The 27676-nt window shown below is 32.5% G+C and overlaps 1 protein-coding gene across 4 annotated transcripts in view; it reads left to right on the plus strand.

Moving 5' to 3' along the window:
- Positions 1-27676, plus strand: part of BBS1 (Bardet-Biedl syndrome 1) — a 177076-nt gene that overhangs the window by 104868 nt on the left and 44532 nt on the right. For all 4 annotated transcript variants that reach the window (XM_085825486.1, XM_085825490.1, XM_085825489.1 and 1 more), the window contains 4 exons: positions 16769-16889; positions 23537-23765; positions 24017-24175; positions 24264-24397. In XM_085825486.1, the coding sequence (XP_085681612.1) occupies positions 16769-16889; positions 23537-23765; positions 24017-24175; positions 24264-24397 (643 nt within the window). The remainder of the gene's footprint in view (positions 1-16768; positions 16890-23536; positions 23766-24016; positions 24176-24263; positions 24398-27676) is intronic.

The raw sequence follows: 27676 nt of genomic DNA on the forward strand, positions 1-27676 counted from the left end.
TTTATTTAATGTAGTGATTGTAGAAATGAAAGACGTAATTTTAAGAAAACATACTGATCTAAGGCAGTTTTTTCAAAATGCTTTGATCGTGTATGAAAACGAATTTTTGTATATCGAATATGTTATTTTTAATATTTTGTGCAAACCTTGACACAATATAAACGTGAATTGCCAGTTCTATGAGCAAACAAGCATAGAAATCATAGGAACAGTACACACTCAAAATAATAGTAAAATACTAATAAATGATCCTTCTTCTTCCTTAGATCGGATCTTTGACAACTCAGGATACCAAACACAATCTTTACTCAAACAACTGTAATTATAATGCACTTGCTGCCCTTTTAAATTTTTAAGGGCTAATTAATAATAAAGATATTACTAATTAGACTATATATTTATTGCATCATTTTATATTTCAGTAGTTTTAATTTTTTAAATATAATTTGAAAGATTTGTTTTGTAATCCGAGAACCTTTTCCCATTTAAATTAATGGTAAATGGTTCTTTGCTTTATAACATTTTGTTTGTAAAAATTTTCAGTGAAAGATTACTTTCATTATGTATTGAAAAATCTAATTTTAATTAAAATTTGAAAATTGTTCTGTAATCATATCAGCTTGACGCTATTGATTAAAATAATTGCCATAATTTTCAAACTTTAAATTTCAAGACAGTTATTTGTTGTAAGTGCGTACTGCATATTAATAGCACATAACCTAAAATAGCAACAATATGCCAAACTTATGGTTTAAATAATCCTTGCTGTATAATAAAAGGGGAAAAATATTAAAAACAAGTCTTAAAATATTTTCATGCTATTAAAATGAGGTATATTTCTTGCAAGAGAGGTAGCACATAAAATTGTCATTTTGCCAATGTAATTAATATTTAAATGCTACAATTGTCAAATTACTTAGCTGACACATTAGAAATTATTTTTCTCTTGCAGTAAATGCTTCTATATTGTAAATCTTATGTCATTAAGAATTCTCTTAACCTGTTCAATGTCCATACGATTGCCATTAAGTCCAATTTGCTGGCATGATAAATGCTTCTATATATTTTTTTAATAATTTTCATAAAAATTAAAATTTGTAAGAAATAATTTCCAACATTTAGGATTGTGCACTATTGTAGATTGACTCAACTAAGGTCAGTCCATGGTACCAATGATAAACAAATTTTACAGTTCTAAGGAAATTTAGGTGCGATCTTTCAAACCAAGTGCGAGATCTGAGGCCTTTTTTCTGGGCAAGATCTAAGATTGAAACGTTATTTTGGTGTATCGTAATTGGTAAAACCCATCATTTCAGGATTTTTACAAAATTTTCAGCTATGAGAAATTCCCTTTTTTTCTGCAGTAATTTCACTGCTTCCTCCTCTTTTTTTTTTTTTTTTTTTTCAAATCCCAGGCAACTTTGCTATTGAACAAGAATTTCTATCTATAGAATTAAAGAGAAAATGCTAGCACGAAAAATTAAACAAGTTACATTGAAATAAATGCTTAATAAAGCAAACAAATAAATATTGAGCTTTTCTTTTTTGCACATTTTGATTCCCTTTAGATCATACATACTTTGTTATTTCATAAATCACTATTTCATATTTTTAATTTTATAATTAACATCTTACTGGATTTAAACTTAAGATCTAATATGCAGATAAAATCCCAAATCTGAAATTGCCAATGTCATGAATATTCTAGATCTTTGACTTTGTGCTATATCTCTAACAGCAGTCAATATAAAGCCATGCGATACAGGATATAAAAAATCGCAGTGACGGTTTCCTTTTCATGGTGTTCATGGTCTGAACAACATTTTGTTGTTTCGGAAATGCTGCTTAGCATAGCCAAAAACAAGTCCAGCAGACATTAAATCAAATCGATGGAACACCGTGCATATTTTTTTTAATTTCTGTGGCACATGCTCAGAATGAGAATGTCAAACAGGACCTGATAAAAAGGTTCTGCGTGCTTTCATAGAGAACTGGGAAATTAAATACATCTTCTGTTTTGAAATGACATCAAAAGGAACATTTTCTAAATTTCATTACAAATGCTTTATATATTGTAGTCCAATGCACAAAGACTACGGTTAGTATTGGAAAAATGCACAACCCAAGCTGTACGGCATGTAAATTATATTTATTTAATGAGAATAAGAAACTGTAATAAACAAATAATAACACATGAATATTTGGCTCAGTTCACTCATAAAACCAAGATGACTTAGCTGATCACATTATTGCTATCTTCAGCAAGTTATCACATATTTTAACACTGTTTTATGCAGTGCCCGTATAACAGAAAAAAGTACCAACATTTCTAAAAACAGTTTTTAAATGGAACACTATCATTATGTGTTATAAAATATACTTTTTGTGTTTTATTAGGGCAAGTTATTAAATTATAAATTATAGAATTTTTTAAAGTGTGAAAACTAACAGTCTCTTAACGAAGAAAAAGTTACAGAAATGATAATTACTTATGTCTAAGTAAGAAAAGATATATTTATAATATATTTAAATCTGTTATTAAAGGGATAGTAATAATCAATTACTCAAGTATATGTTAAAATCTAAAATAAACCTAACATTTATAAATGTAATAATTACTTAACATGATCTTTCAAAATATATTACCTAACTATGTTACTTCTGATTAACATTTCTTACATGATATAATATTTCTCAGATTGTATTTTCCTTTAAAACTTAAATACATACATTTTGGTTGAAATGCGGTTTAGCCCACTGCTTGGCGATTGTTTTTCAATGGGCAATAAACGCGCCAACATGTCTAACTCGATGTTTTGAAGCTGTGTTGTTATTCTGTTGCCGCTAAATGTTATCGCCCTGTGTTATATTTAAAGAAATTAAATATTGAAAAATTTGCATAAATGTTTCTCGCATTGTGATAAAACAACGGTATCTAGAGCCATCACATTTTGAATAACGTACGTTTCCAACCTAATATGGGCATCTGGAAGCCCAAACTTGAAATTTGGATTTTTTTTTATTATCTGATTCATATTTTGTAAAACTTGAACGAATTTTTGATTAACAAACTCAAAGATTTCAAAGCGAGCAACGGCAACACAATGCGGGGGAGGGGACATTTTTATGTGCAGAGCGCAAAACTGTGTATCGGAAATTAAAGCTATGCTCATTTAAAATTTTTTTTGCGATATTGTTGTTGAACTGAATTTTATGGTTTAAGTGTAAAGAACATGATATTTGATAAAGAAAGGTAACACACAAAAAGTTTAAAAAAAAAAAAAAAAAAAAAAAAAAAAGTAATGTAAAATCTGAAAGCTTTCTTTCTTTCTTTCTTTCTTTTTTTTTTTTTTTTTATAAATTTTTACTTGTTAATTTGAGCAATTAATTCTGTTACGGTTTGAATGTTGGTGTTTGAATGTTAATATGTGGTGGTTCTTTTTTTTAATCGAGTGTTTTTTCCCCCTGTGGGTTTTTGCCATTTTTTTGCATGTATTACGGAAACGGAGTATAAAACTTTAGAATTCCCTACAGAAATTGCTTTTCACTCAAAATTGAATTGGCTAAAATGTTTCATAGGAATAAGTTCTTTGAGCATCAGCATTGGTTCATAATCCCTTCTATTCGCGGAAATATTTGGCCTGACTAGAATTGCCGGTTTGGCTTAACCTTATTACTCGAGTAAAGACGAGACACCTTCGTATTTACGTATTTATTTATTAATTATTGTTCATTGAACGGGAGTTGGTTTGTTCCCCTTGAAAAGTCAACTAATTTCCGATCAATGACAATGATTACATGCATTTAATTTAATTTTTCCTTTTACAATTGAAATTTTGTTCTTCATGATGATTTAATTCCAGTCCCCGTTAAAACATTATTAACATTTTACTTTCAAGTTACTTCAAAACATCTTTCAAAATATAACTTACTAGTATGGATTCACTCTTTTAAAATAATTCTACTTTAATTAAACTTAGGAGATAATATAATCAATTAATCAATATTGTTTAGGACATAAATTATTATTAACTTACTTTGCAGCAATTGCGCAAGTAGTAGTAACTTGTTTTCGCACTAAATGCATTTAAGATCATACCATATATATATATATATATATATATATATATATACATATATAAAACCTCTCAAAAAGACTTTAAATTTTTCCTGAAAAGGGTAAGTGAAAAAATATTTCTTGTATGCTTCGTTTTAAAGTTGCTTATTTTTAATATTTTGTATTTCTTTCTGGCTCAATCCTAGAAGATTGGAAAAGCTGAGGTTGGGCAATTCTCTGATTTTTTTCAAGTGAAAATAGATCGATATGTACATGGGAAAGCCAATGCAATGCGCAATGCCGAGGTTGTGCAATTCGCTGATGTTTTTTAAGTGAAAATAGATTGATGTGTATATGGGCAAAGCCTATGTAGTGCGCAATTGTGAGGTTGTGCGTGATGCCGAGTTTGTGCAATTCTCTGATGTTTTTTAAGTGAAAATAGATCGATGTGTACATGGGCAAAGCCAATGCAATGCGCAGTGCCGAGTTTGTGCAATTCTCTGATTTTTTTTTTAGTGAAAGTAGATCGATGTGTACATGGACAAAGCCAAGGCAGTGCGCAATTCCAAGTTTATGCAATTCTCTGATTTTTTTTAGTGAAAATAGATGGATGTGTACATCGACACCAAGTTTTTGCAATTGTTTGAAGTTTTTCGAGCGAATACAGATCGTTGTGCACATGGACAAAGCGAGGCTGTATGTTATACGGAGCTGTAATGTAACGTATTTTATATGCAATGTTTAATGTGTCGTTTGTGTATTTTAAATTTAAGTGAAAATAGATCGATGTGTACATGGGCAAAGCCAATGCAATGCGCAGTGCCGAGTTTGTGCAATTCTCTGATTTTTTTTTTTTTAGTGAAAGTAGATCGATGTGTACATGGACAAAGCCAAGGCAGTGCGCAATGCCAAGTTTATGCAGTTCTCTGATTTTTTTAGTGAAAATATATGGATGTGTACATCGACACTAAGTTTTTGCAATTGTCTGAAGTTTTTCGAGCGAATACAGATCGTTGTGCACATGGACAAAGCGAGGCTGTATGTTATACCGAGCTGTAATGTAACGTATTTTATATGCAATGTTTAATGTGTCGTTTGTGTATTTTAAATTTGCATTGTTGTTTTAATTGCAAGTTACACTTTAGACATCTTTTTTTTTATTGTATTTTTAATTGTTTGGTTTTGATATGTTGATAATGCTTTCCGAAAAATATCGATAATCCGACGATCTACTCAATAGTAGCAAAACTGTGAACTTTGACCCTATAAATAACTTATACTTTTTTATAATTTAATACGTAGTATTTGCTATCGCAATTACACTTGATAATATGAGTTTATTGATAATATGTGTGTGTGTGTGAAGCATTGCTTAGTGTTCCAAATTTGTAGTGCTTATTTTCTTTCATTGTGAGAAATTATATATATATATATATATATATATATATATGTATATATTTTGTAGAATGTATAGAATTCTAGTATGACTATAGAATATGACGTGATTTAAGTATTTAAGAAACAGTGATATGAAAGCTGTGTATGATGATGTTGATCTGCAATAAAAATATTTATTATTTTTTTATTAATGTAAAGTTTAAAATTTTTAGAAAATAATGAAGATTGTCTATTTATTAGTACCTAAGGAATTGTGTCGTTACGTAGCAACAAGGTAATTTGTAAAAATGATAAAATTAAAATGTTCGATAATATGAATTTAAATTTGTTGGCAACTACTCCGGTAAAAGAAAACTACTAAGAACCAAGGAGGTTAGAATAGAAGGAGGGAGGGTTCGCAGTTTCCTCCACTGTCGGAGAAGGAAACTTCACCGAACAAGCGGAGTCCATGTTTGTAACTTCAAATCATTGCATTACGGCAGTGAAACGTACGTGTTTTTAAGCTGTTCTGTGCATGTATTTTCCAGTAAAAATATGTTAAGTTTATAATGAAATCCTTCGCTATTGTTAATTTTTTGTTTTAAAGTTATAAAGATGATATCCTTAATTAACTACGTACAGAAAATCATTAAGAAATAATGCAAGTGCATAACATTAAAGCCTTTAAAAATGAAGTTTCTGTATATTTCAAGAATTTGTTTTAGGTTTTATTAGCAACCTGTTGGGTGTACTTTGCAATTTTTTATTTAACAAGTGATATTTCTGATATATTCACAATATTATAATTTATTAAAGAATCATTTAAAATAATTTTAACCTGAAATTAATAGCAGAGATAATTATCTAAAAAGATAGTCACAAGTTGCATTTTTTTAAATGAAAGTTTTAAATAGATTCTTTTCACAACCAACAACCTTATAGCAACATGAAAATAAATATTAATAAAATAAAACAGATTTATGTGAATTCAATGATTTCAGTTTATGCTCGTTTCATATTTCAGTCTCAAAGAAATTTCCTTGAATTAAGCTGAATTACAGAAATATACCTATATAAATGTTTGGATACATCTTTCCACATGTTCAGCTGTGTAAACTTTTTACTTTTATCGCTATACTGCTCACAAATTTGTAAATTTATGCAAAAAAATTTTAACAACAAAACAGTTAGTTTATCTTGATCAAATCCACAAATTATATTCCTAACAGTTCACAAAACTTAAAAATGAATAATAATTAATACATAAATAAAAGCATTACTTTATTTAACACATTTACAATTCATAAAAATAGTAACAATTGATTTCTTATTTTTAATGAAAATTCTAAAACGAATTATTTAAAAAGTTCAAATTATACAGTTTAAATCCTAGCATTTAGTTCGAATTATACAGTTTAAATCCTAGCATTTAGTTCAAATTATACAGTTTAAATCCTAGCCTTTATTGTGATCCTAATTCTGACAATGTAAAGGCGGCAATCATCATTCGATCACGTGATCTATCAACGTTTCTTGATTATAAAAATATGGATTATAATATGGTCACCTTGGATATTACTGTTGGCTCAACTGTGCTCACTCTTTTTTCATACTATTTTGAACCCTCAAGAAACATTGACTTAAATCTTCATAAAATTAGTCAAGTCTTTTTGTCCAAAAATCTTAATCGACTGGTTTGGTGTATGGACTCTAATGGAAAATCTGAATTATGGTTTAGTCCCTATTCAGACTCTCGTGGAGATAAACTGAGTGAATTTATTTCTGCCAACAACCTATTTGTTATTAATGAACATTATGGACCTACGTTTCAGGCAACTCAGGGTTCTAGTTATATTGATGTTACTGTTATTGGTTCAGATCTTCTCCAGGATGTTTCAAGTTGGCGGCTGTCTGAAAAAGAATCCCTTTCTGATCACATGATGATTGAATTTGAATTTTGTCTCTCTACGTTCTTGCGAGACACCTCAAATGTTCCTTTTAAAATCTTCAATACAGGGAAAGCAAATTGGGATCGTTTTCGAAAATTTTGTTCTTCTCGCATCACCCGTTTCATTGATATTCTTAACGACTGTACTGACGATTCTCGCCTAAATACTCTTGTTGAGAATTTTAGTTCTGTTCTTCTCCAGGCATCTCAAAATTCCATGCCTGTTAGGAATCATGGTAAGCACAATGTTCCTTAGTGGTCTGCCGAAATTTTTTGTATGAGAAAGAGGCTTAATACCTCTAGGCGTAGATATCAGCGTTGTAAAAATCCGCCTCTTAGAGAACTTTATAAAAGTAAATATCTTGAATATAGAAAAGTTTACAATCTAAAGCTTGCCGATGCTAAATCTCAGTCTTGGGAAACATTTCTTTCGACCATTGATGTTCACAATGTATGGAAAAAGATTTACACGTATGGAGTTATAAGAGATTTCATGAAAAAAATTGAAATAACTGGTATTTGTCTTTCTACTGGAGAGACAACCAATTCTTTAGAAGAGACAATTACTGCTGTGCTTCAGAAATCTTTCCCCTCGGATCTAGAGGAAAGTGATGATGATTTGCATAAGGAATGCCGTCAAGCTGCGCGTACTGCTTATTCTTCTTTTGTAGATCCTATGTTTTCTTGTGATGAAGTTAATACAGTTATTTCTATGCTGGAACCAAATAAATCACCTGGTCCTGACTCTATTTCGAATGAGATTATTAAACAGTTTCATTTAATGTTTCCTCAATTTCTCCATAAACTTTTTAACGCTTGCCTAAATGTTGGCATTTTCCCACGTATTTGGAAACATGCTCAAGTAATTCTTATTCCTAAAGGAAATGAGTCTAGGATTCCTCACCTAGATAACCTTAGATGTATAAGCTTACTTCCTGTTTTAGGTAAGTGCTTGGAAAAACTTTTTATTAACAGAATTTACTGGTATCTCCGCCATGGAGACCTTCTTTCTGGTAATCAGTATGGTTTTACACCTCAAAAAAGCTCTGAAGACGCTCTTTTACGCTTGAATGAAATTGTTCAGAGAGGAAAAAAGAAAAACTTGCACACTATTTTGGTCTTTTTGATATTAAGGGCGCCTTCGACTATGCATAGTGGCCTTGTAATCTCAATCTTCTCAAAAAAGTGGAACTTCCAATGAATATTTTTTCACTTGCTGCTGATTTTTTAATGAACGGGCGGCCAAATTGCAATTGGGCTCGGCTTCTGGAATTCGTCACCTTGAAAGGGGTTGCCCTCAGGGCTCTGTTTCAGGACCTACGTTTTGGACTATTATTATTAATGATCTCCTATTAAAACTAGAAAATCTTGCTTGTTGTGATACTATAGCCTTTGCGGATGATGTTTTGTTTTGCTTCCAGAGTAGGGACCTTTCTGCTACTTTTTTACAGGCACAAGAGACTTTAAATTTCGCCTCCAACTGGTCAAAAGGTTTTAAATTAGATTTTAATCCTGATAAAACCAGGGTTATGATTATTGAAAAGCGAAACATCTGTTATGATGCATTTCAGTTATCTCTCGATGGCACCCCTTTGACTGTGGTAAAGCAAATGAAATATCTTGGTGTTTTTCTTGACTGTAAATTTTCTTGGAAACAACACTTAACTTATGTATCAGAGAAATGTGATAAATTACAGCGTGGATTAAGTCGTATTGCACGCAACACATACGGTATTAATTACAACGTTCATTCGCTCATTTATAAACAAGGAATTGCACCCTTTATTATGTATGGTTCTAGAGTCTGGGGTATATCGCTCAAGAAGAAGATAAATTATAGATATTTACGACGTGTTCAAAGGCGGATACTTCTGCGGGTCATATGTGGATATCGTACCGTAAGCTATGAGTCTGTTTATGCAATTTCTGGCTTTCCTCCAATTGACATTGCCATTCTTCACTCTATTGCTTATAAGGAAAATATTTCTGCTTCTACTGTCTCTCAGTATGACTGTATTTTACCTCTATCTGATCTCCCTCATCCTTCAGAAAGAAATGCTGTTAATTTTATTCAGTTTAGCAATAAAATCGTAGATGATTCGCCTGTAACTTGCTATACTGATGGCAGCAAAATTGATGGCAAGGTTGGTCTCGCATTTGTTGTCTTCAAAAATGGTCTTGAATTTGAGCACTTTCAATTTAGAATCAGAGATGAATGTACTGTTTTCATAGCTGAACTTTTGTGCTTAAACTTCGCCTTCAAATGGGTCTCTAAACAAAACAGTGCTGTTTTGGACTATCTCATTTGTACTGATTCCCTTTCATCCTTGGAGATCTTAAAAAGTATTTCTTCTTCTAATAATATCATTATCGAGATTCAAAAAGAACTGAAAAATCTAAAGGATAAAAATATTTCGGTTTCATTTTCATTTGTTCGTGGTCATACAGGTGTTGTTGGGAACGAACGAGCCGATTTCCTTGCTAAGACAGCGACTAAGCGGGAAATTGACACTTTTGTCAATATCCCTAATTCCTTTTATAAGAAGGTCATGTATGAAAGCATTGTGGAGTCGTGGAATCACGAATTCATTAATTCAAATAAAGGGAATTTAACTAGGAGATTCTTCCCTTCTATTAAAATGAGATTGTCATGTCATCATTTCTTCACAAATTACAAATTAACCCAGTTTCTTACTGGACATGGGAATTTTAAAAGTTATTTGAACAGATTTAAATTGAGTCCTGAGTCTTAACTGTGGCCTTGGCGGCGAGGAGAATGTTGAACATGTGCTTGTATGTCCTAAATATGAGAGCGAAAGAAAAGTCTTGAAACTGGGACTAAAAAATTCTAATATTAACTGGCCTCCAGAGTTTTACCAATTTATTTCCGAGAGAAGTGCTTTTAACACTTTTTGTCAATTCATTGTAAAACTTTGTAATCATCCTTAATTTTATTTCAGTTTTCTCTTCTGTTTATTTTGTATTGTGTTTCATACTTACTTCCGTAAGCCCCATGTGATACTATGTGGTACATGGGGAACTTGTGTTTCTTTTAATAATAATAATAATAATAATAATAATAATAATAATAATAATCCTAGCATATATCATTGTATGTTAAGGAACGAGGATATCAGCTATAAACATAAATATTAAAACGTATTTAACATAGTTTGATTATTATTAAGTACTTTTTTTCACATCTGCAAAGAATACAACATGACATTGTGATATTTATCAAATTACGTAGAAAACGAAAATCAATACTTACGAGTGAAAAGTAATACTAGGAATCTTTTTCGAAAATCTATTTGTGCATTCATATGCATCACAAGCTGACATGCTTCAAAAAGAAAAGAAAAAAATGTTGCAATTACCTTGCACAAGTCACAGCGATAACAGTAACGCGGCCGCTAAGCTTCACCGTTTGAGATGAACCTTCCCTCCTTCTATTCTAACCTCCTTGTTATGACAACATATAGTGATTTTGAGTTTCAGAAAGCAGCGCCTCCTTTTACTCTGTATCACGTGAAGAACATCAGTAAAACAAAAAGACCAAATTAAAAGTCAGGTGGCCGCCATCAGTCGACGAAAAAGGTGAGTGTCTGTTTGAAGGTCCAAATCAGTGAACTGAAGAATTTAGTATAAGTAAAAAATGTTAAGGATGGAGAATGTCAGGTGGATATTTGTGCTTTTCTCTGGGAAATGGAGAACATCTAAGAGAGAAAAAAAAAGGAGGGAAATAGTAGTTATTGATTCGAGCGTATTGGCAACAGAGAGAAACCAGACGAAAACCGAAACGAAAACTAGCATTTTTTTTTTAGAACTTGAACTCAATTTTTGGTAGTTTTTGAATCGGCTGTAATCGGGTATTGTTCTTTAAATGGTTATCCTTTTAAACTAAAAATGTAAATAATACTATGTCAATATAAAACTAAAACAACAACAACAACAACCAAAAAAAATCATGTGCATGATTTATTTTATGTTGAATTATTCACAAAAGAAGAAGTTAGTATTTTTCTATTAGCTATCCGGAATATAATCCAGCATCAAAAAAATCATCAAAGGATCATCTTGAAATTTATTAAGCCCTTATATTAATAGATTTAACGCAAATTGAAGTATATACTATTTTATTTAAAAGACACGCAAAAATTTGCTACATTCTGATATAATTGCCGCAATAAATTTAATAATTAAAATCTTTTTTTTTTTTTTTATTTGTATAAATTCTAAAGCTTAAAAATCTTTGAAAATACTGAAGCTGTATGAAATACAAATATGAGAGACTGCGACGTTGTTTACCGTTTTAATAACTGGTACAATTCACTTACTGCATTATAACTTAAAATATAAAGAATTTATTATACTTATATCTATAGAGAATACATTGTGACGTCACAATTTTAGTCCCACCCATTTATGGACGTCACTTAGCTCCGCCTTCGCAACTGTTTATGCAACGTATTCTGAGATTTTACAATCGCCACTACTGAAAATCACCAAGCAGTGGGCTAAAGCACATTTTCACCCATATTTTGAATATGCCACTCATGATATGCCCCATATATATATATATAAAGGAAAATATATCACAATTGGTAAGTGTTTGTATATGTTACAAACTAAACAACGGAAGCAAAGGAAGATGAAATGAGTTAAAACTGTTAAAATGAATAAATTATTAACTTTTATATATCCACTTGATATTTTATAAGAAACAATACATATCTTAACAGAATTATTTAATAGGTAAATATATACAATACATGTTATAGTTACAGAGTTATTAATACTGAACTATATAGGCTAAACTAAGAATAGTCATTATTAAATTAGAAAGAATTATTATTATTTTATTGTTCCCTTTCAACCGAATATAATCATTATTAAATATCATGGTTTACTAAATCCCACAAATTTACAGGAAAGATGTAATAACATAGGTGCTGAGACATGGTAACGTACAACTCCAGCATTCCATAAGCCGAAAAAACGCACTTCTACTTACATTGCTATCATATCATATAAGCTCATGCTCAGCTGAAGGCGTTTTTTTCCCCCGTGTATACCTAATATTTATGTTTACTGAAATGCGACCACGCTAACCATATGCAGTGCTAGTAACTGCCAATAGCTCGACACGTAGTCAAGCCATAAAAAAAAAGCACCATAAGTACACTCTGTTGAAAAATGAACCGCCATTTTTCTTTATTTAATACCCCCACTAATCACATATGAAGTTTGCTGCATCATTGATTATGTTTGACACATGCACAATTACATATAATCCGTCATTACGAAATATCGGAGGTCAAGTATCACGCTACTAAATACGACATCATCACGATAGTTCGCCCATCTCTGCGCATGCGCTAGCAACACAATTTCGCCAAGACCTCGTAAATCGCCAAATTTAGTCGCGGGTTGCGTTTCCTAGGGAGGAAGTAAAAATACGCATCCCGTATTCGTTGGCTTCTACTTGGTGACTTCATCAATTAAGTTCCATGTATTATACTTACATCACATAATGCTTCCCATCGCACAATATTTCTCAGGTCAGGCCCTGAACTTTTACTATACACAATCATTTCACACACCAGTGACCACATCTGAGGTTACCCATGTGAGGTTTCTCTAATCGGGGTATCTGAAGTGCCTGTAATAGCGGGATAAAGTTCCTGCTGACACAGGCCTACCCAATAGTATTAAAGTATCAAAGGGGTAGAGACACAATTGAACGCTGACATCAGTGTTACTCTTGTCCATGAAACTGTACTGAAATCAGTAGTATGGCCCTTTTATCAATACATCAGTAAAAATCGTACTAGAATCAGTACAATAGCAATTTTAACTTAGTACACCAAATAACGTAAAAATGAAATTTCGTGTCAAAATATCTGGGTTTTTAGATTTTTAGACATTTCCAACATGAAGTTATTTCATATTATATGCAACCCAGACATCGTCTGTGTATTTTATACTGACGAAATTCAGTTGCTAGGAAAATTTTTTTTGTTTCAGACACTGGAAAAAACATAAAATCTGAAAGCTAAAAATCTTTATATTTTGAAACTAGATTTCATTTTTACGTTATTTGATTTCTCATTCAAGTTAAAATTGCCATTGAATGGTATAATAATTCGAAGCATTTCATTAGTTAAAATTTGGCATATGAGAATTATTACGACAGCACAATTTGATCAGAACAAGCAAAACGCCGAAATCGATATAAAAATATTTAGAAGGAATAATATTGGCGGATGTGTTTTCATGCTTGTGTAAAATTTGACGGCATTTGTGTTACATTTTCAAGGTTTTCTTGCTTTTATGTACCCACGCCCTCATGTGCAATTTTATGGAAGAGCCACACTCAAGGAACCAAAGAGCCAAATTTGGCTCCCGAGCATGGTTGCCGACCAATGCCCTAGCCTTTCATGGCTTCCAATCCTTTCATTACTCTTCCTAATATGTAACACATACCCTGTCTTTTCATGTAAACACATTTACATGGCATCCTTTCATTTCTGGTCCATGCCAAATTGCATTCTTCTACTCAAGTTCAACTGAAAAGTGACCTTCTTTGCACCATTATCAATCTGTTCGCTTAAAAATCACACCATGCCTACAGAATTAATTTCTGCTTTGGATATTTCCTCACGTTTTCTCTAACTTTACTACATTCTGATTTAGCTCCATATGCCAATGAGCCTCTTAATCTTTAAAATTTTTCGTCTCCGTTTTTTGCTTTTGTGTTTTTATTTATGTTATAAAAGTATAAAATACCAAAAAATTTTTAAATATTAAAAATTATAGAAAATTATAAAAACCAAAAAAATTACAAGAAAATCAAGACTTATGATTTTTTCTTATACCTAAACTCTCTCGAGCTAATGTGGCTCCCTCTAACTTGCATCAAACTAAGCATTTATGCAATTTTCGTATTTCTGCTTACTATTTAGCAATTTTTATGATGTGGAAGTACATGGTTTAGAACCATAGGTACTCCGAAATACTTAATCATTGGTATTCTGTGGACGCTAACACATACATGTCATTTCCAACCCTACATTGTTATGTAATTCCAAGTCATATGGCTTCATCCTACCTCTTCTGCAAATTTGCAACTTTAGCACTGAGACATCCTTTATAGCTAAAAGTCACCAGAAACTTTGGATATGTCATAAAAAGCAGGAAATGATCTGCAATTTCCACAAAATATTTTGTGAAAATTTATATCATTTGTTGGATTTTATGATATAGGGTGACTGAAAATGCTTTTTACTTGTTAACAATTTTGTTATAGGTCTTCTAAATGCAGTTATGACTGAATTTTCTGTAGAAGATAGTTTAAGCATTTGCTAACTGCCCTCAGACATTTACAGAATAATTTTCCAACCCTTTCTCTAAAAATTTAACAACATGTCTAAAATTGAAAATGTCTGCTAACTTTTGGATATGCAGCCGATAACAGCTGTGAAGACAGTTGTTTGTCAGTATAAATTCTCTGCCTTCTTATTAATGAAGCTAAGGAGCAGTCATCCTTTAATATTCTGTAAAGTTTATCCTAAGTTTTTAACACTTATCTTTAGTTAAAACTACTTTCGTGTCTCTCCTAACTTCAGCTTACATTCCTGCCAGAGTGTGTTTTTAGAATCGTGGTTAATGCAAATGAGGAAGAGCGGTATTTAAGTTGAAGTTCCACTGCGTTAGAGAGCCAGAGATTCTGACTAGTGCGCGTTTGCCTTTTGTCTGCGCTCTCTCTACGCTCGGCCGTATTTCAGACCCTTGATAGCTTCGCCAGTTAGTTAACATTTAGGGGCCAACTCCTTAGAATTTTGATAGCTTCGCCTATATTTTTTTAGTTAAGCATTAGTTAAGTTTGATTTCTTAGTACTCTTGAGCTCAAACCCAAGTGGAGGCTTTTCTGTACGCTCTAAGACAGGGGCCGACTGTAAATTCTTATTTTGAGAAAGAAAGAGTAATTAACCTGTAAAGTTGCGCGCCTCCAACCTGCACGCAACAAAGTGGTGACTGCTGAAACTGGAAATTAGACAGAGTCTTGAGAAGGGTTTAAGTCCCTTTTTATTGAACTTAAGAAATTACAAATGCGTGCTCTTGACGCTCACAAACTATGCCGACCCGGCGGTAAAATAAAAATAATAAACTGAAAAGAGATAATAACAAGAGACTAACTACGAGGCTCTCTAAACGTAACTGACCTCACCGCGTTCTACAATACCGCTGATACTTCAGCAAACTCTGAATATTACGTTGAAAGATTAACAATTTGCCTAGGCAAGCACACAGGCCGAAACGCGTGGTTCTTCAATTTCTAACTACCTCCGCCCTCGTGAAGTAAGAAAAGCACACCTTCGAACTCGTTTCCTTTCTATTTAACTCAGAATACTTCCGCTGATAATTTGAATCCTTGCGCGTTCTACTAAATTTTACATACTCTGGCATTGGCAGTTCCAGGGGAAAGTAAGGCTTGACAGGAAAGATAGTTTAAACTTAAAATAAATGTTAGTTAAAATAAATATAAACCCTACAAACCCTTCTTGAATTGACGTTTCTGTTTTCTCAGCTAAAGCGATTATTCGCTTACCAGTTCTAGAGGTTCCACACACTTAGCTGTTTAAGAAAAAGTTGGAATCCGACAATTTTACACTTTGAATAGTTTGATTAAGTCTCCTTGACATGACATCAGTATCATCAAATTACTGCTACTGTATTGACACCATTCTGGGTTGAATATGTGAATTCCATGCAGTTTTAGATTGCGATTATCCTGCTTCTAAGCGATCTATTTCTTTCCAACAAACTGAATCAGAATATATATATTTCACACAGTTACAAACCATCACAATTTCTTGCATACACTGATATTGAAGAGCTGCTTCAGTTTTTAGGCATTTTTGACATTTTTATGAATTAATTTTATTAAAGCATCAAAATATACTCCAGACTTTAATTTTAAGTATCGCAGTATTTTTAGCATAGGTGTGAGTTTTAGCTTTAAATCCGCACTCGGTAACAAAACAAAAGTCAGCAGTAGTTTCTGTAATTCCAGTAGTCTATTTATCTATTCAAACTTAACTTCTAATTATTTTCTAATAACTTCTATTTATACATTGTTTTTAAAAAATACAATAGAAATTTTCTGCAAGTTGGAAAAGTAACATAAGAAACGGATAAAACGATTCAGATATGTATATATTTGGAATTGTAAATAAATTTTCTATAAAACACCTTTGTATTTAAAATATTGTATATTATAATATGGAAGTTAATCTAATTCCATTTCTTATTTTTCTTAATTATATTTTTCACTGACAAAACTGATTTATTTGAAATATGGCAATAATATTTGTATCTTTCAGAGGTTATAAAGCAGCTCGGTTCTGTGTGAAGTTAAAGTCCCAATGTGTTGGCTTGCAGAGAGTCAACAATAACATAGTTGTTGGAACTATGGATGATGTTCTTAGCAGTTATAATACTAAGGTGGGTTTAAGAAGGTTTAGACATGCTTTTCATTCAGTTCTAATGTTGTTCAGATTTAAGTAAACCAGCGACGTAGCTAGAGGGAGGGCGTCGGGGCGGCATTTTTCGCGTGAAACATTATTCTATAAGGTTTAGACGAGTGACTGAAGCAGGAGAAAATTAATGATACACGGAATTAAATTGAGAAGAAAAGAAGTTTTTACTCTACTTTAAAGTATTCTAAGAACTCTTTGCAAGATTTCAAGAGAGAATTTATTTCGCCAAAACTTTTGAATAAAAATTATTATTATCAACGAAATTACGATCGCGGTGGCATTAATAAAGAAGAATTCCTAGTTTTGTCTTCCTTATTGCTAAGAAAAACGAAGTAGGAGTACTGAAGTTTATTCTAAAATACAGTCTCTGGAACAAAGTTCAGGTATTGTAACAGTACTGTGAACTTTCCTCACGGTTGCTATAAATGTTGCTAGTTGTGAAAAGAGTTTTCTAAATAAAAACAATTTAAGATCTATTTAAGAACTATGTTTATTTTGCATTTAATATATTTTTCGACACTCTCTACATAACAGAAACGGGGCAACCAACCTCTGTAGTGCCATCGATGGTTTTGCGAACAAAAAAAAAAAAAAAAAATAATAATAATAATAATAATAACGTTTTGAAATTTTGCTATTAAAGTCTTTATTCAGAAATAAACGTAAATTTTAAATTGATTTCTTTTGCATGTCATTTTGATATTTTTTAAGCTTTTGTGTATAAAGAGTGGCGGCAAAATCAGAGACCTCTCCAGACGACAAAATCAGGACCGCTGCTGGTAACAAAAGGTCTAACTAGTATGTATGCCACAGTGGTAGAATCATTATTAAGTCCGCAATTCTGAGTCTTTGTTCAAAAGTTTTTAAGGAACCTTTTTTTTTCAGTGGATCAAATATTAACTTTTGATTTGGTAACATAGTGTTGTGTTTTTTTGTAAATATTTAGATCTTATTTATATTTATTTTTTAATATAAAAATTATTTTAAATTCTTACGTAATTAAAAATAAGGTTTTAAAATGCATTAGTAAATGTTTTTCATTTTAAAAAAGTACCTTGAGAATTGATTGATGATATGAAATGGAAACTGAGTTAAAAACTTAAATAATGCTAAAAAAATTTTATGATGTTATTATTTAACTTATTCTTTAACTTTATAAATGCATAGACGAACTCAGATTTCCTAATTTTTGGTAGTCTTCATTAAAAGCTTCTTTATTTATGCTTAAACCTTGCTTGGTAGGTAAATGATTATGGGAAATCAAACAAGACAACTCTTGTTTGATACAATATACTAGAATATGTTTTAAGGTGAATTGATTCCTACTATTTATTTACAATGTCTGTTTTTTTACCTTTAAGCCATGAGCTCTCTTGCTTCCCAGTAGAAAGCTAATGGCAAAATTAAAATTTTTAAATTCACAGCATGGTGTGACGTTCAGACATATGCACCCCTCGGACTTCCAGGTGCTTAATGAGAGATATCTGATTGTCAGAGACAGAATGGGCAGCTGACCTTTGGAAGACATGTGCAACGGAAAACCCCCTGGTGGAGTTTCCGGACATAAGGGACTAATTTTCTTTTCCAGATTGTAACAAAAACGAAGAGAGGGCTTTGTGTAAAAAGCTTTTTGATGCTGTAAACGGGTGAAAGCAGAATGATTTATGGCTGAAATGATTTGATTATCTTAATTACTATTCAAGAATTTCTTATTAAGTTTTTAAAATAAATATTTTAAAAGACAACCCGTCTTTTCTTTCACCCAACAAGGGTGTTCTGACGTTGCAATGGGTTTAAATGGAATGACGAACCAAACCTAGAACATTATTACCAGTATGTAATAATTTTAGTCATGTGCATGATTAGGTGAGTTTCTCAATAACAAACCCGTTTTATAATTATATACTCTGCATTATTTTCTCTTTTGATTTTATCAATAGCTGTAAAGCTTCAGTAGCTTCATTTAATTTCATCTTATTGTTGTAGGCCAAAAGAAAATGAAATAGAAAAGCTATTAAGATTAAGAAAGAATAGGAGAAAACTTATTGTCTGTGTCTAGAAATAATTGAGTAAACCATTAGCTTTACTTTTTAAGAAAATGCAATAATGTAATACATTACATACCAAACTCCGGCAGCTTTGCACATAACCTTCAATCTTTGGAAGCTTCTTTTTATTTCGTCCTACTATTCAGAGTTGAGAGAGGAGAACAAAATAGCAATGATGCTAATTGGAGGAGGGAAGAAAAGAAATCATTTGCTGCATCTAGGAAAAACTAAATTATTCAAAATTTGTTTCTTTAAAATAAATTCTTAACTTACATTAAACATCTTTTATAGTATTGTTTTTAAAAATAAGAAAAAACGACACAATTTGGGTTTATATATATATATATATATATATATATATATATATCATGCTTTTTATGTTTTCAGTTATAATTTGTATTATTTCAAAATTTGTTCCCCTGAATTTCTAAGAATATATTTAATTCAGTTTTTCAATTTCTGCTATTTAAATGCTTTTAGGAAATGTCTCAGATTTAAAAACATTTTAAATATTTGCAAAAGTATCTAATATTTAATTTTGAAAAGTATTATGTGTAAACATTTTAGTATTTTTAAAATTTATAATTTTTGAAGCACTTGCGAATACTGCATGAGGAAAGAAAAGTAATTATTAGACATCATTATTAGCAATTATTAGACAGAAGCGATTGTTTAACCAGTGGCCTAGTAGATTAGAAGAAAAACACGCTAATGTGACAATCAAAATCGTAAAAACAATCTTGTATTTAGCGTAAGTATATTGAAACACTCAATCGATTTCGAAGGCAGCTAAAGGTCCCTCCTCATCAGGAGAAAGAAATACATAGAAAGAAGAAAAAAAAATAAATAAAGGGGAAGAAACACGTGGTCCTTATCAGCACTGCACGTGATTATAACCGGATTTTTAATCAGAGTTACACTGGCCGCCTACTTTTACTGAGCAGGCTATCTGATCAAACATGTAACAAAAGGACAAGAACAATTAGTGAAGTTAAAAATAGGGAGCGAGGGGCAACTGCACCTTCACGCTCAAAATCTGAACTTCAAATAATGGAAAGCAACCACTGAACGAATTTTTATACCCTCTGGTAGTACCAAACGCGAGGAGGTAACGCCATCTATCGGCAAAAAATAACTGAATTAAGATAGTAAAATTTTAAAGGCATTAGGAAGGACTGGATTGGACTTCAAATCATTAACTAATCATGCTAAATCTTTGTGAATATGAAAAGCCTCAAGAAAATCCAATTCACCTATGGAAGAAGCCTTTTGGATAATTTTTGCAGACCTAAAGTCAAAATTATGGTTAAATGTCCAACTATGATACGCTATTGAAGACTTGTTAATTTCGCCTTTTCTGACATAAGATTCATGTTCCTTGATACGAAACTTCAACGCTCTTTTTGTTTGGCCAATATATCTTAAACCACACTGACACGATATACTATAAATTCCCCAAGAATTCAAGACAGAAACGCAATCTTTTAGAATCGAAGGGTGAATTTTATTAATAGGGGAGAAACCGACTTGAAAATTGAATTTCTGGAGAATCCGTGCAATTTTATAGCTAACAGAAGGATAAAATGGAAGCACGACAAGGTCATTAATATTATTTCTAACAGTGGAATGTCTTCTTTGATGGGAATCTGAAAATTTTTTAACGGCTTGATCAATAATCACGCGAGAAAATCCACGGTCAATCGCAACTGCCCTCAAATAATTAAGTTCATTGGTAAGCAAAGATTCAGAGGAACAAACTTAGAGCGCGCGGAATACATAATAGTAAAAAAAAGCCATTTTTTGCTTAACAGGGTGGCATGTCTTGGCATGGGGTGGTAAACAAACTGCAAAGGGTTTACGGTACACAGTAGTGCTAAAATCAGTTTCATTGCGGATTATAAGAATATTAAGGAAGGGGAGGGAATTGTTGGATTCAATTTCACGAGTGAATTGGATGGCTGGATCAATTGAATTCATAATTTTTATATGTACTATTTTGAGATGAAATTATTTGATAAACTATCTTTTCGTCTTTGGATTCGGTATGTTGACGACACTTTCGCACTTTTTGACGGTTATAAAGAGGATTTATCCGAGATTCTATCTATTATGAATTCAATTGATCCAGCCATCCAATTCACTCGTGAAATTGAATCCAACAATTCCCTCCCCTTCCTTGATATTCTTAAACCACACTGACACGCAATGAAACTGATTTTAGCACTACTGTGTACCGTAAACCCTTTGCAGTTTGTTTACCACCCCATGCCAAGTCATGCCACCCTGTTAAGCAAAAAATGGCTTTTTTTTACTATTATGTATTCCGCGCGCTTAAAAGTTTGTTCCTCTGAATCTTTGCTTACCAATGAACTTAATTATTTGAGGGCAGTTGCGATTGACCGTGGATTTTCTCGCGTGATTATTGATCAAGCCGTTAAAAAATTTTCAGATTCCCATCAAAGAAGACATTCCACTGTTAGAAATAATATTAATGACCTTGTCGTGCTTCCATTTTATCCTTCTGTTAGCTATAAAATTGCACGGATTCTCCAGAAATTCAATTTTCAAGTCGGTTTCTCCCCTATTAATAAAATTCACCCTTCGATTCTAAAAGATTGCGTTTCTGTCTTGAATTCTTGGGGAATTTATAGTATATCGTGTCAGTGTGGTTTAAGATATATTGGCCAAACAAAAAGAGCGTTGAAGTTTCGTATCAAGGAACATGAATCTTATGTCAGAAAAGGCGAAATTAACAAGTCTTCAATAGCGTATCATAGTTGGACATTTAACCATAATTTTGACTTTAGGTCTGCAAAAATTATCCAAAAGGCTTCTTCCATAGGTGAATTGGATTTTCTTGAGGCTTTTCATATTCACAAAGATTTAGCATGATTAGTTAATGATTTGAAGTCCAATCCAGTCCTTCCTAATGCCTTTAAAATTTTACTATCTTAATTCAGTTATTTTTTGCCGATAGATGGCGTTACCTCCTCGCGTTTGGTACTACCAGAGGGTATAAAAATTCGTTCATTGCTTTCCATTATTCGAATTTCAGCTTTTGAGCGTGAAGATGCAGTTGCTCCTCGCTCCCTATTTTTAACTTCACTAATTTTTCTTGTCCTTTTGTTACATGTTTGATCAGATAACCTGGCTCGGTAAAAGTAGGCGGCCAGTGTAACTCTGATTAAAAATCCGGTTATAACCACGTGCAGTGCTGATAAGGACCACGTGTTTCTGAGACTTCTTCCACTTTATTTATTTATTTTTTTTTTTCTTCTTTCTCCTGATGAGGAGGGACCTTTAGCTGCCGTCGAAATCGATTGAGTGTTTCAATATACTCACGCTAAATACAAGGTTGGTTTTACAATTTTGATTCAGTGGCCTAGTGCTTAAGACTCTTGTATATTGTTAGTCTGACCCGGGGTCAAATACTGTCAATCCTTTTTTCGGATGGCTACTTGAGGATGGTTGATTTTTTGTGGTTTTCCTCTTCCGTACCTTAAATACAAGCTAGTTTTCCTTAGAAAGTCCTCCACAAACGCATCCCTCCTCTTAGGCAGATAACCCTCTTGTGCTTTACCATAATCAAATAACCTAACCATAAAAGTCTGCAGCTGTGCAACAAAAAATTAGGAACGATATATATGAGGCTCAAAAATTTAAAATTTAAGAAAACTCGATTGGCGTTTTAAGTTACACAAGATACATATTTCATAATTAATCAGTAAGACTAAAATCAATTAAAATTTAAATATTGAGTTGGTAAATGATGTAGAATGAAGTACCCAGCGTTTATTTCATTCACTATTTAAAGATTCCAAGAATTTTCACTATTATTATTTTCTTTTCTTAAATGTATGTGCTTGCTATCTATTAAGCAATTGATCAGGCCAGTATGAGGTATCGCAGAAGTGAGTTAATCAACATTTTAGCAAGGGAAACTACAGAGGAAGAATATGATTTTTATATCAGGGAATATTTGTCATGCATTGTCAGTTTGTACAGAGCCTTCCTATTTTTTGCAACTTTTGAATCATTTTAGTTCAGAATATTTATGGCGTCAGTTAACTCAAGTTTTACCTATTCGGTTTAGAGGCATTCCCTCATATAAAAATAGTTCTCACTATTTTATTTTCAACCTTTGCTAAAAACATGGCAAGCTCATATTCCGTGCATAATATTATTGCATAAATTATGGATAACATGGCAAAACATCTCAGCTTTATTATGTACCTTTTCATTTTCAATTTGTTTCTTATATTTGCTTTTTGCACTTATGTAAAACCTTTGTTAGAAATAAAAACTTTTAAAATCATGTATATGGTGTAATGTGGATCGCACAGGATGGCAGAATTTTGCTGTCTTTCAGTGTCTTATATATCTTTTTGCTTCATGTCAAGTATCTTAACTATATGATTAGCATTTATCATTATTAAGAATATTACATATAATCAAATAAAATTAAAAGAGTTGGATCTCCTGATAAAAATGGAAATATTCTTAGAGTGAAGTTTTTCCCACATTGTTTGAATACCACTTAATAAAAAGAAACAATTTTATTTAGGGTAAATGTTTATGGAATGTGAAACTTCCCAGTAGTATAGTCACACTGGAATCTGTGGACATTATGCAGATGGGTTTGCGATTAATAGCTGTTGCTTTAGGTGATGGAACAGTTCATTTTTATCAGGACAAGTTTCTGGTTGATGTCTTAGCTGCTGAAGATGTTGTATCAGCTATTCGATTTGGAAGATTTGGACGTGAAGATAACTCCCTCGTTATGTGCATGAGAGGTAATAAAATTATTTTAAATAAATAATTTCTCTGTCTCTATGTATAATTTTTGAAACAACACTTTTGATACTGTATTCATTAAATGTGCGGTTTTTGTAATAAACTGAATTCTCAGTCTGATGAATAAGTTATTGTATTTGTATAAATTAATTTTGTACATAAACTTATCATTATTAAGAATATTTCTCATTTATAAAGATTATAAACTTTATAAATGAGAATCACAAATTGATAAAGTTATTTGTTACAGGTGGCGGTTTAGCAGTGAAAATTTTGAAGAGAACTGCTAAGTTCCAGAGTCAGGACTATTTCTCCTCTGCTCGAGATCTTCAAAATACTAAACTAAACCTACCTAAGAAAACAAAATTGTTTGTTGATCAGACCATGAGGGAAAGAGAACATTCCATCAGTAATTCAATGCATAGCATACTTGTAGTTTAAAACTTGATTTTATTAGTAATATGTATTAAACGGGATTATGTTTGAATTTTTTCCAGTAATGCACAGAGCTTTTCAACATGATTTATATCGTCTCCGTCTTACAACTGCCAGGGCATATGTGAATGCCTTAACATCTAGTCAGAATCCAGTATCATATGGTGCCATTGATCCTTTAAAACTATCGGCCCAAGTATGTTTGCCTAATGCTTATTTTTTATATTTTTTCCTGAGGTTAATAATAGTTTATTTATATAAATTTCATGTTTAAGGTTTTATCAACATGTTATTATTTTTTATAAATATATGTATATTTTTAGTTAGGAAATTCATACATTTAAATTTCTAAGAATAAGTATGTTTTATTAGAATACTTAACTTGAATAATTATGCAGTAGAATTCCAGTAACGCCCATACCTTAGGACCGAGGAATTTTCAGAGATCATGTCTTTTTGAGTTTGTTTGCATTTTCTTCTTCCTAGCTTGCCCTGTCTTTACAAAGCAGCTATTAAAGCATACTCATACACATCAATGTCTCAAATGAATTAGAAAAACTTGTTAGTAACAAATTGCTGCTCGTGTGGTCTTGAAAATGGGTGATACTATATATATTATCACAAATTTTTATTTTGACACAAAATTATCCGAACCTTATTTCCACTCAATATGCTGCTGAAAATTAATCTGTTATAGACAAAAAGTAAGAATTTAGACCCAAATCCACAAAGATCCAAAAGAAATGAAATTAAAAACAATAAAATTTCAGAATTCCCAAAAAGTATTAAAAAAATAAGCAGAAATGTGGCAGCAGCATCACGATATTTGTGTAATGCTGTCTGATCCTCATTCAGTGGCGCTTCAGTGTATTAAAAATTAGTTAATTAAAATTTGTTATAGTTTCTACATCATGAGTGTGATATGCTTTGTTTTTCCTAATGTACCAGGAATTTGAACATGGTGTGAGATTATTTAGCAGTTATTTTTTCCCCAAAACGAAATTTCCAAACAGTTTCCACAAAAGGGAAAACAGTTTCCCCAAAAAGAAAAATTTTTATTCCCAAAAAATTATATCCCCTCCATCCCCCCAAAATATTCTAAAATATGAAGCGAAACATATTTTTATCTTTTTCTCTAAATTAAAGACACATGTTCACATCACCAATATGCATGCTCTCTGCACTTCTTAACGAAATGACTGACTGACTGATAAACCTATCGCCAGATTACCACTGAGATCAGTAGTTTATCTGGCTCAATCAAATTTATGCCAATGGACGCAATAACATAATACTATCTTCATATAATGTCCGCCGTAAGGAGGAGCGAGGACGGATAAAAGACAGGAAGTCCAGCAACGCAAGAGCTCACTAATAAGTAAACAGGCCCAGTTTAGGCGTGACTAAGTGGGAGTCACAATAAATGAGTAACAATTGTGAAGAAAAAATACTGAGTATATAAAATGCATAAAAATACAAATTAAATGAAGTAAAGCGTAATAAAGATACGAGATATATACACACTATGTACACTATTTACAATGTGGGCACTAGGTGGGAAAGTTCAACTCCCTGATAAGGTGGCCCGCAAATGGACGCAAATTGGAGTCCTCATCCAAGATTTAAGATGTCAAAATTAAGATGTCAGAATGTCAAAATTACTCAACGAAATAATGTAAGTGAAGGGATAAATATAGTAGAAAGAAAGGGATAAGTGAGAGGGAGTATTTTTCTGGGAAAAGGGATAAACTCTTTTGTAAAAATGCATTGAAATATTTTATGGGGAGAAAGTGCATCCAACAATGTAATTATAATATAATTTCTGTGTTCTTAAATGATAAAAGTAAATACCCTGTTTATCTTGGCAATAAGTTTTCCTAAAATGAATTCCTGTGGGTCTCAAACTCGCGATCTGGGGTTTCGCATGCGGTCCTCAAAGGAATTTAATTGACCCGCAGATACATTTATTGTTGTAAATGCCGTGATTATTGTTTTACGGACATAGAGATATGGGCTGATCTTATGTGTGCGGAAGATATTAAACTTTATTTAAATACTTCAACCTGCCAACCCTTGATGTCAGTCCGAGACAGCCACTCAAGAGGTCGGGCATAGTCAACAGCTGGATAGTGGATATTTCTCCACCCCCAGCCTTTGCAGTCAACTCCGGAAACACTTCAAATTGGTTTCAATCACTGTCACGTCAAGCCCCCATATAACATTGACCGGTTGTTACCGTTGTCAAGGCCAGGGGCATCAGGGTAAACATTGTCATAGCCCTCCCTGTTGCTCAAATTGTGCAGGAGAGCATACCTACACAGCTTGCTCAAGTGACAAGAAAGACTGCGCGAACTGACAAAGCCACAATCAACAACAGGGCACAAAATTTGACACAGCACATAATGCCAAAGATCGAGACTGCCCAACTTACAGGCTAAAGCTAGCTGAGTTACTTTCAAGAGCATATTGTCTCAGATTTCGACACTTCCAGGAAATACCACTCATCAAAATTCTTTACAGCAAATAACTAATCTACGAATGCTACAGATAAACCTTCAACGAGCAAAAATAACTCTGCCACATGCGTTAAAAATAGCCCAGGAAGAACATATAAACCTGATTTTCACACAAGAAACGAGAAAGCTATAATTATCAACGGGTCTATTTTCTCTCCTCTCCACAACAGCTAAATCAGCAATAATCTGTAATGGTCCTCTAACCCCTGTCCCTGCCCTCACCACGCAACACACAGTTAACATAAAACTAGAAACTTTAAAATCCTCTCTTTATTTAACAGCTGTATATGCACCTCCTTTTCTAGAACTCCATGATGTGCTGCTAGAATTGGATAACCTGAACTTCTCCCTATCAACAAAACACCTCATAGCAGGCGATTTTAACGCCCACAGCCCATCTGGGGCGCTAAATCAGAAAATCATATGAGGTGTTTTGTTGATAGAGGCAGAATACTACTTGAATCTCTACAAGAAAAGAGCTTAATATTATTTAACACCCCGGATAGCCAGCCAACTTTTCAAACCCTACAGGCTCAAAGCTGGATAGATCTTACACTAGCGACGCCCGGTATTGAACCTATAGTTTCTAACTGGAAAGTCTTGGACCAAGAATCTTTAAGCGATCATCGCTACATAACCTTACAAGAACTTAACTTCACTGTAAAGAGACGTTTCAAAACAACGTATGGAGGCCACAGCAAATTTAAAACGAAAATAACAGCTTGCTCGCAGGATATTATACGCTACTTTGAAATAGCAAACTCTAATGAAGAAGTAAATGCCTCAACAGACAGTTTCATTCAAACAGTGACAGACATCTGTATCTCAAGCTACAAACAAAAAGCCACTTTCAAAAAATACAAGCTACATTGTTGACACTATTCCCTCACAATAGAAAGGAGCAGAGGGAAGCTCTCAGACGGCGGTACAAAGCCTGAGTAAAACAAATTCACTCTGCT

Source organism: Stegodyphus dumicola, chromosome 10 (genome assembly GCF_044657685.1).
Source record: "Stegodyphus dumicola isolate Sdum_Otavi_A_Nest chromosome 10, ASM4465768v1".
NCBI lineage: Eukaryota > Metazoa > Arthropoda > Arachnida > Araneae > Eresidae > Stegodyphus > Stegodyphus dumicola.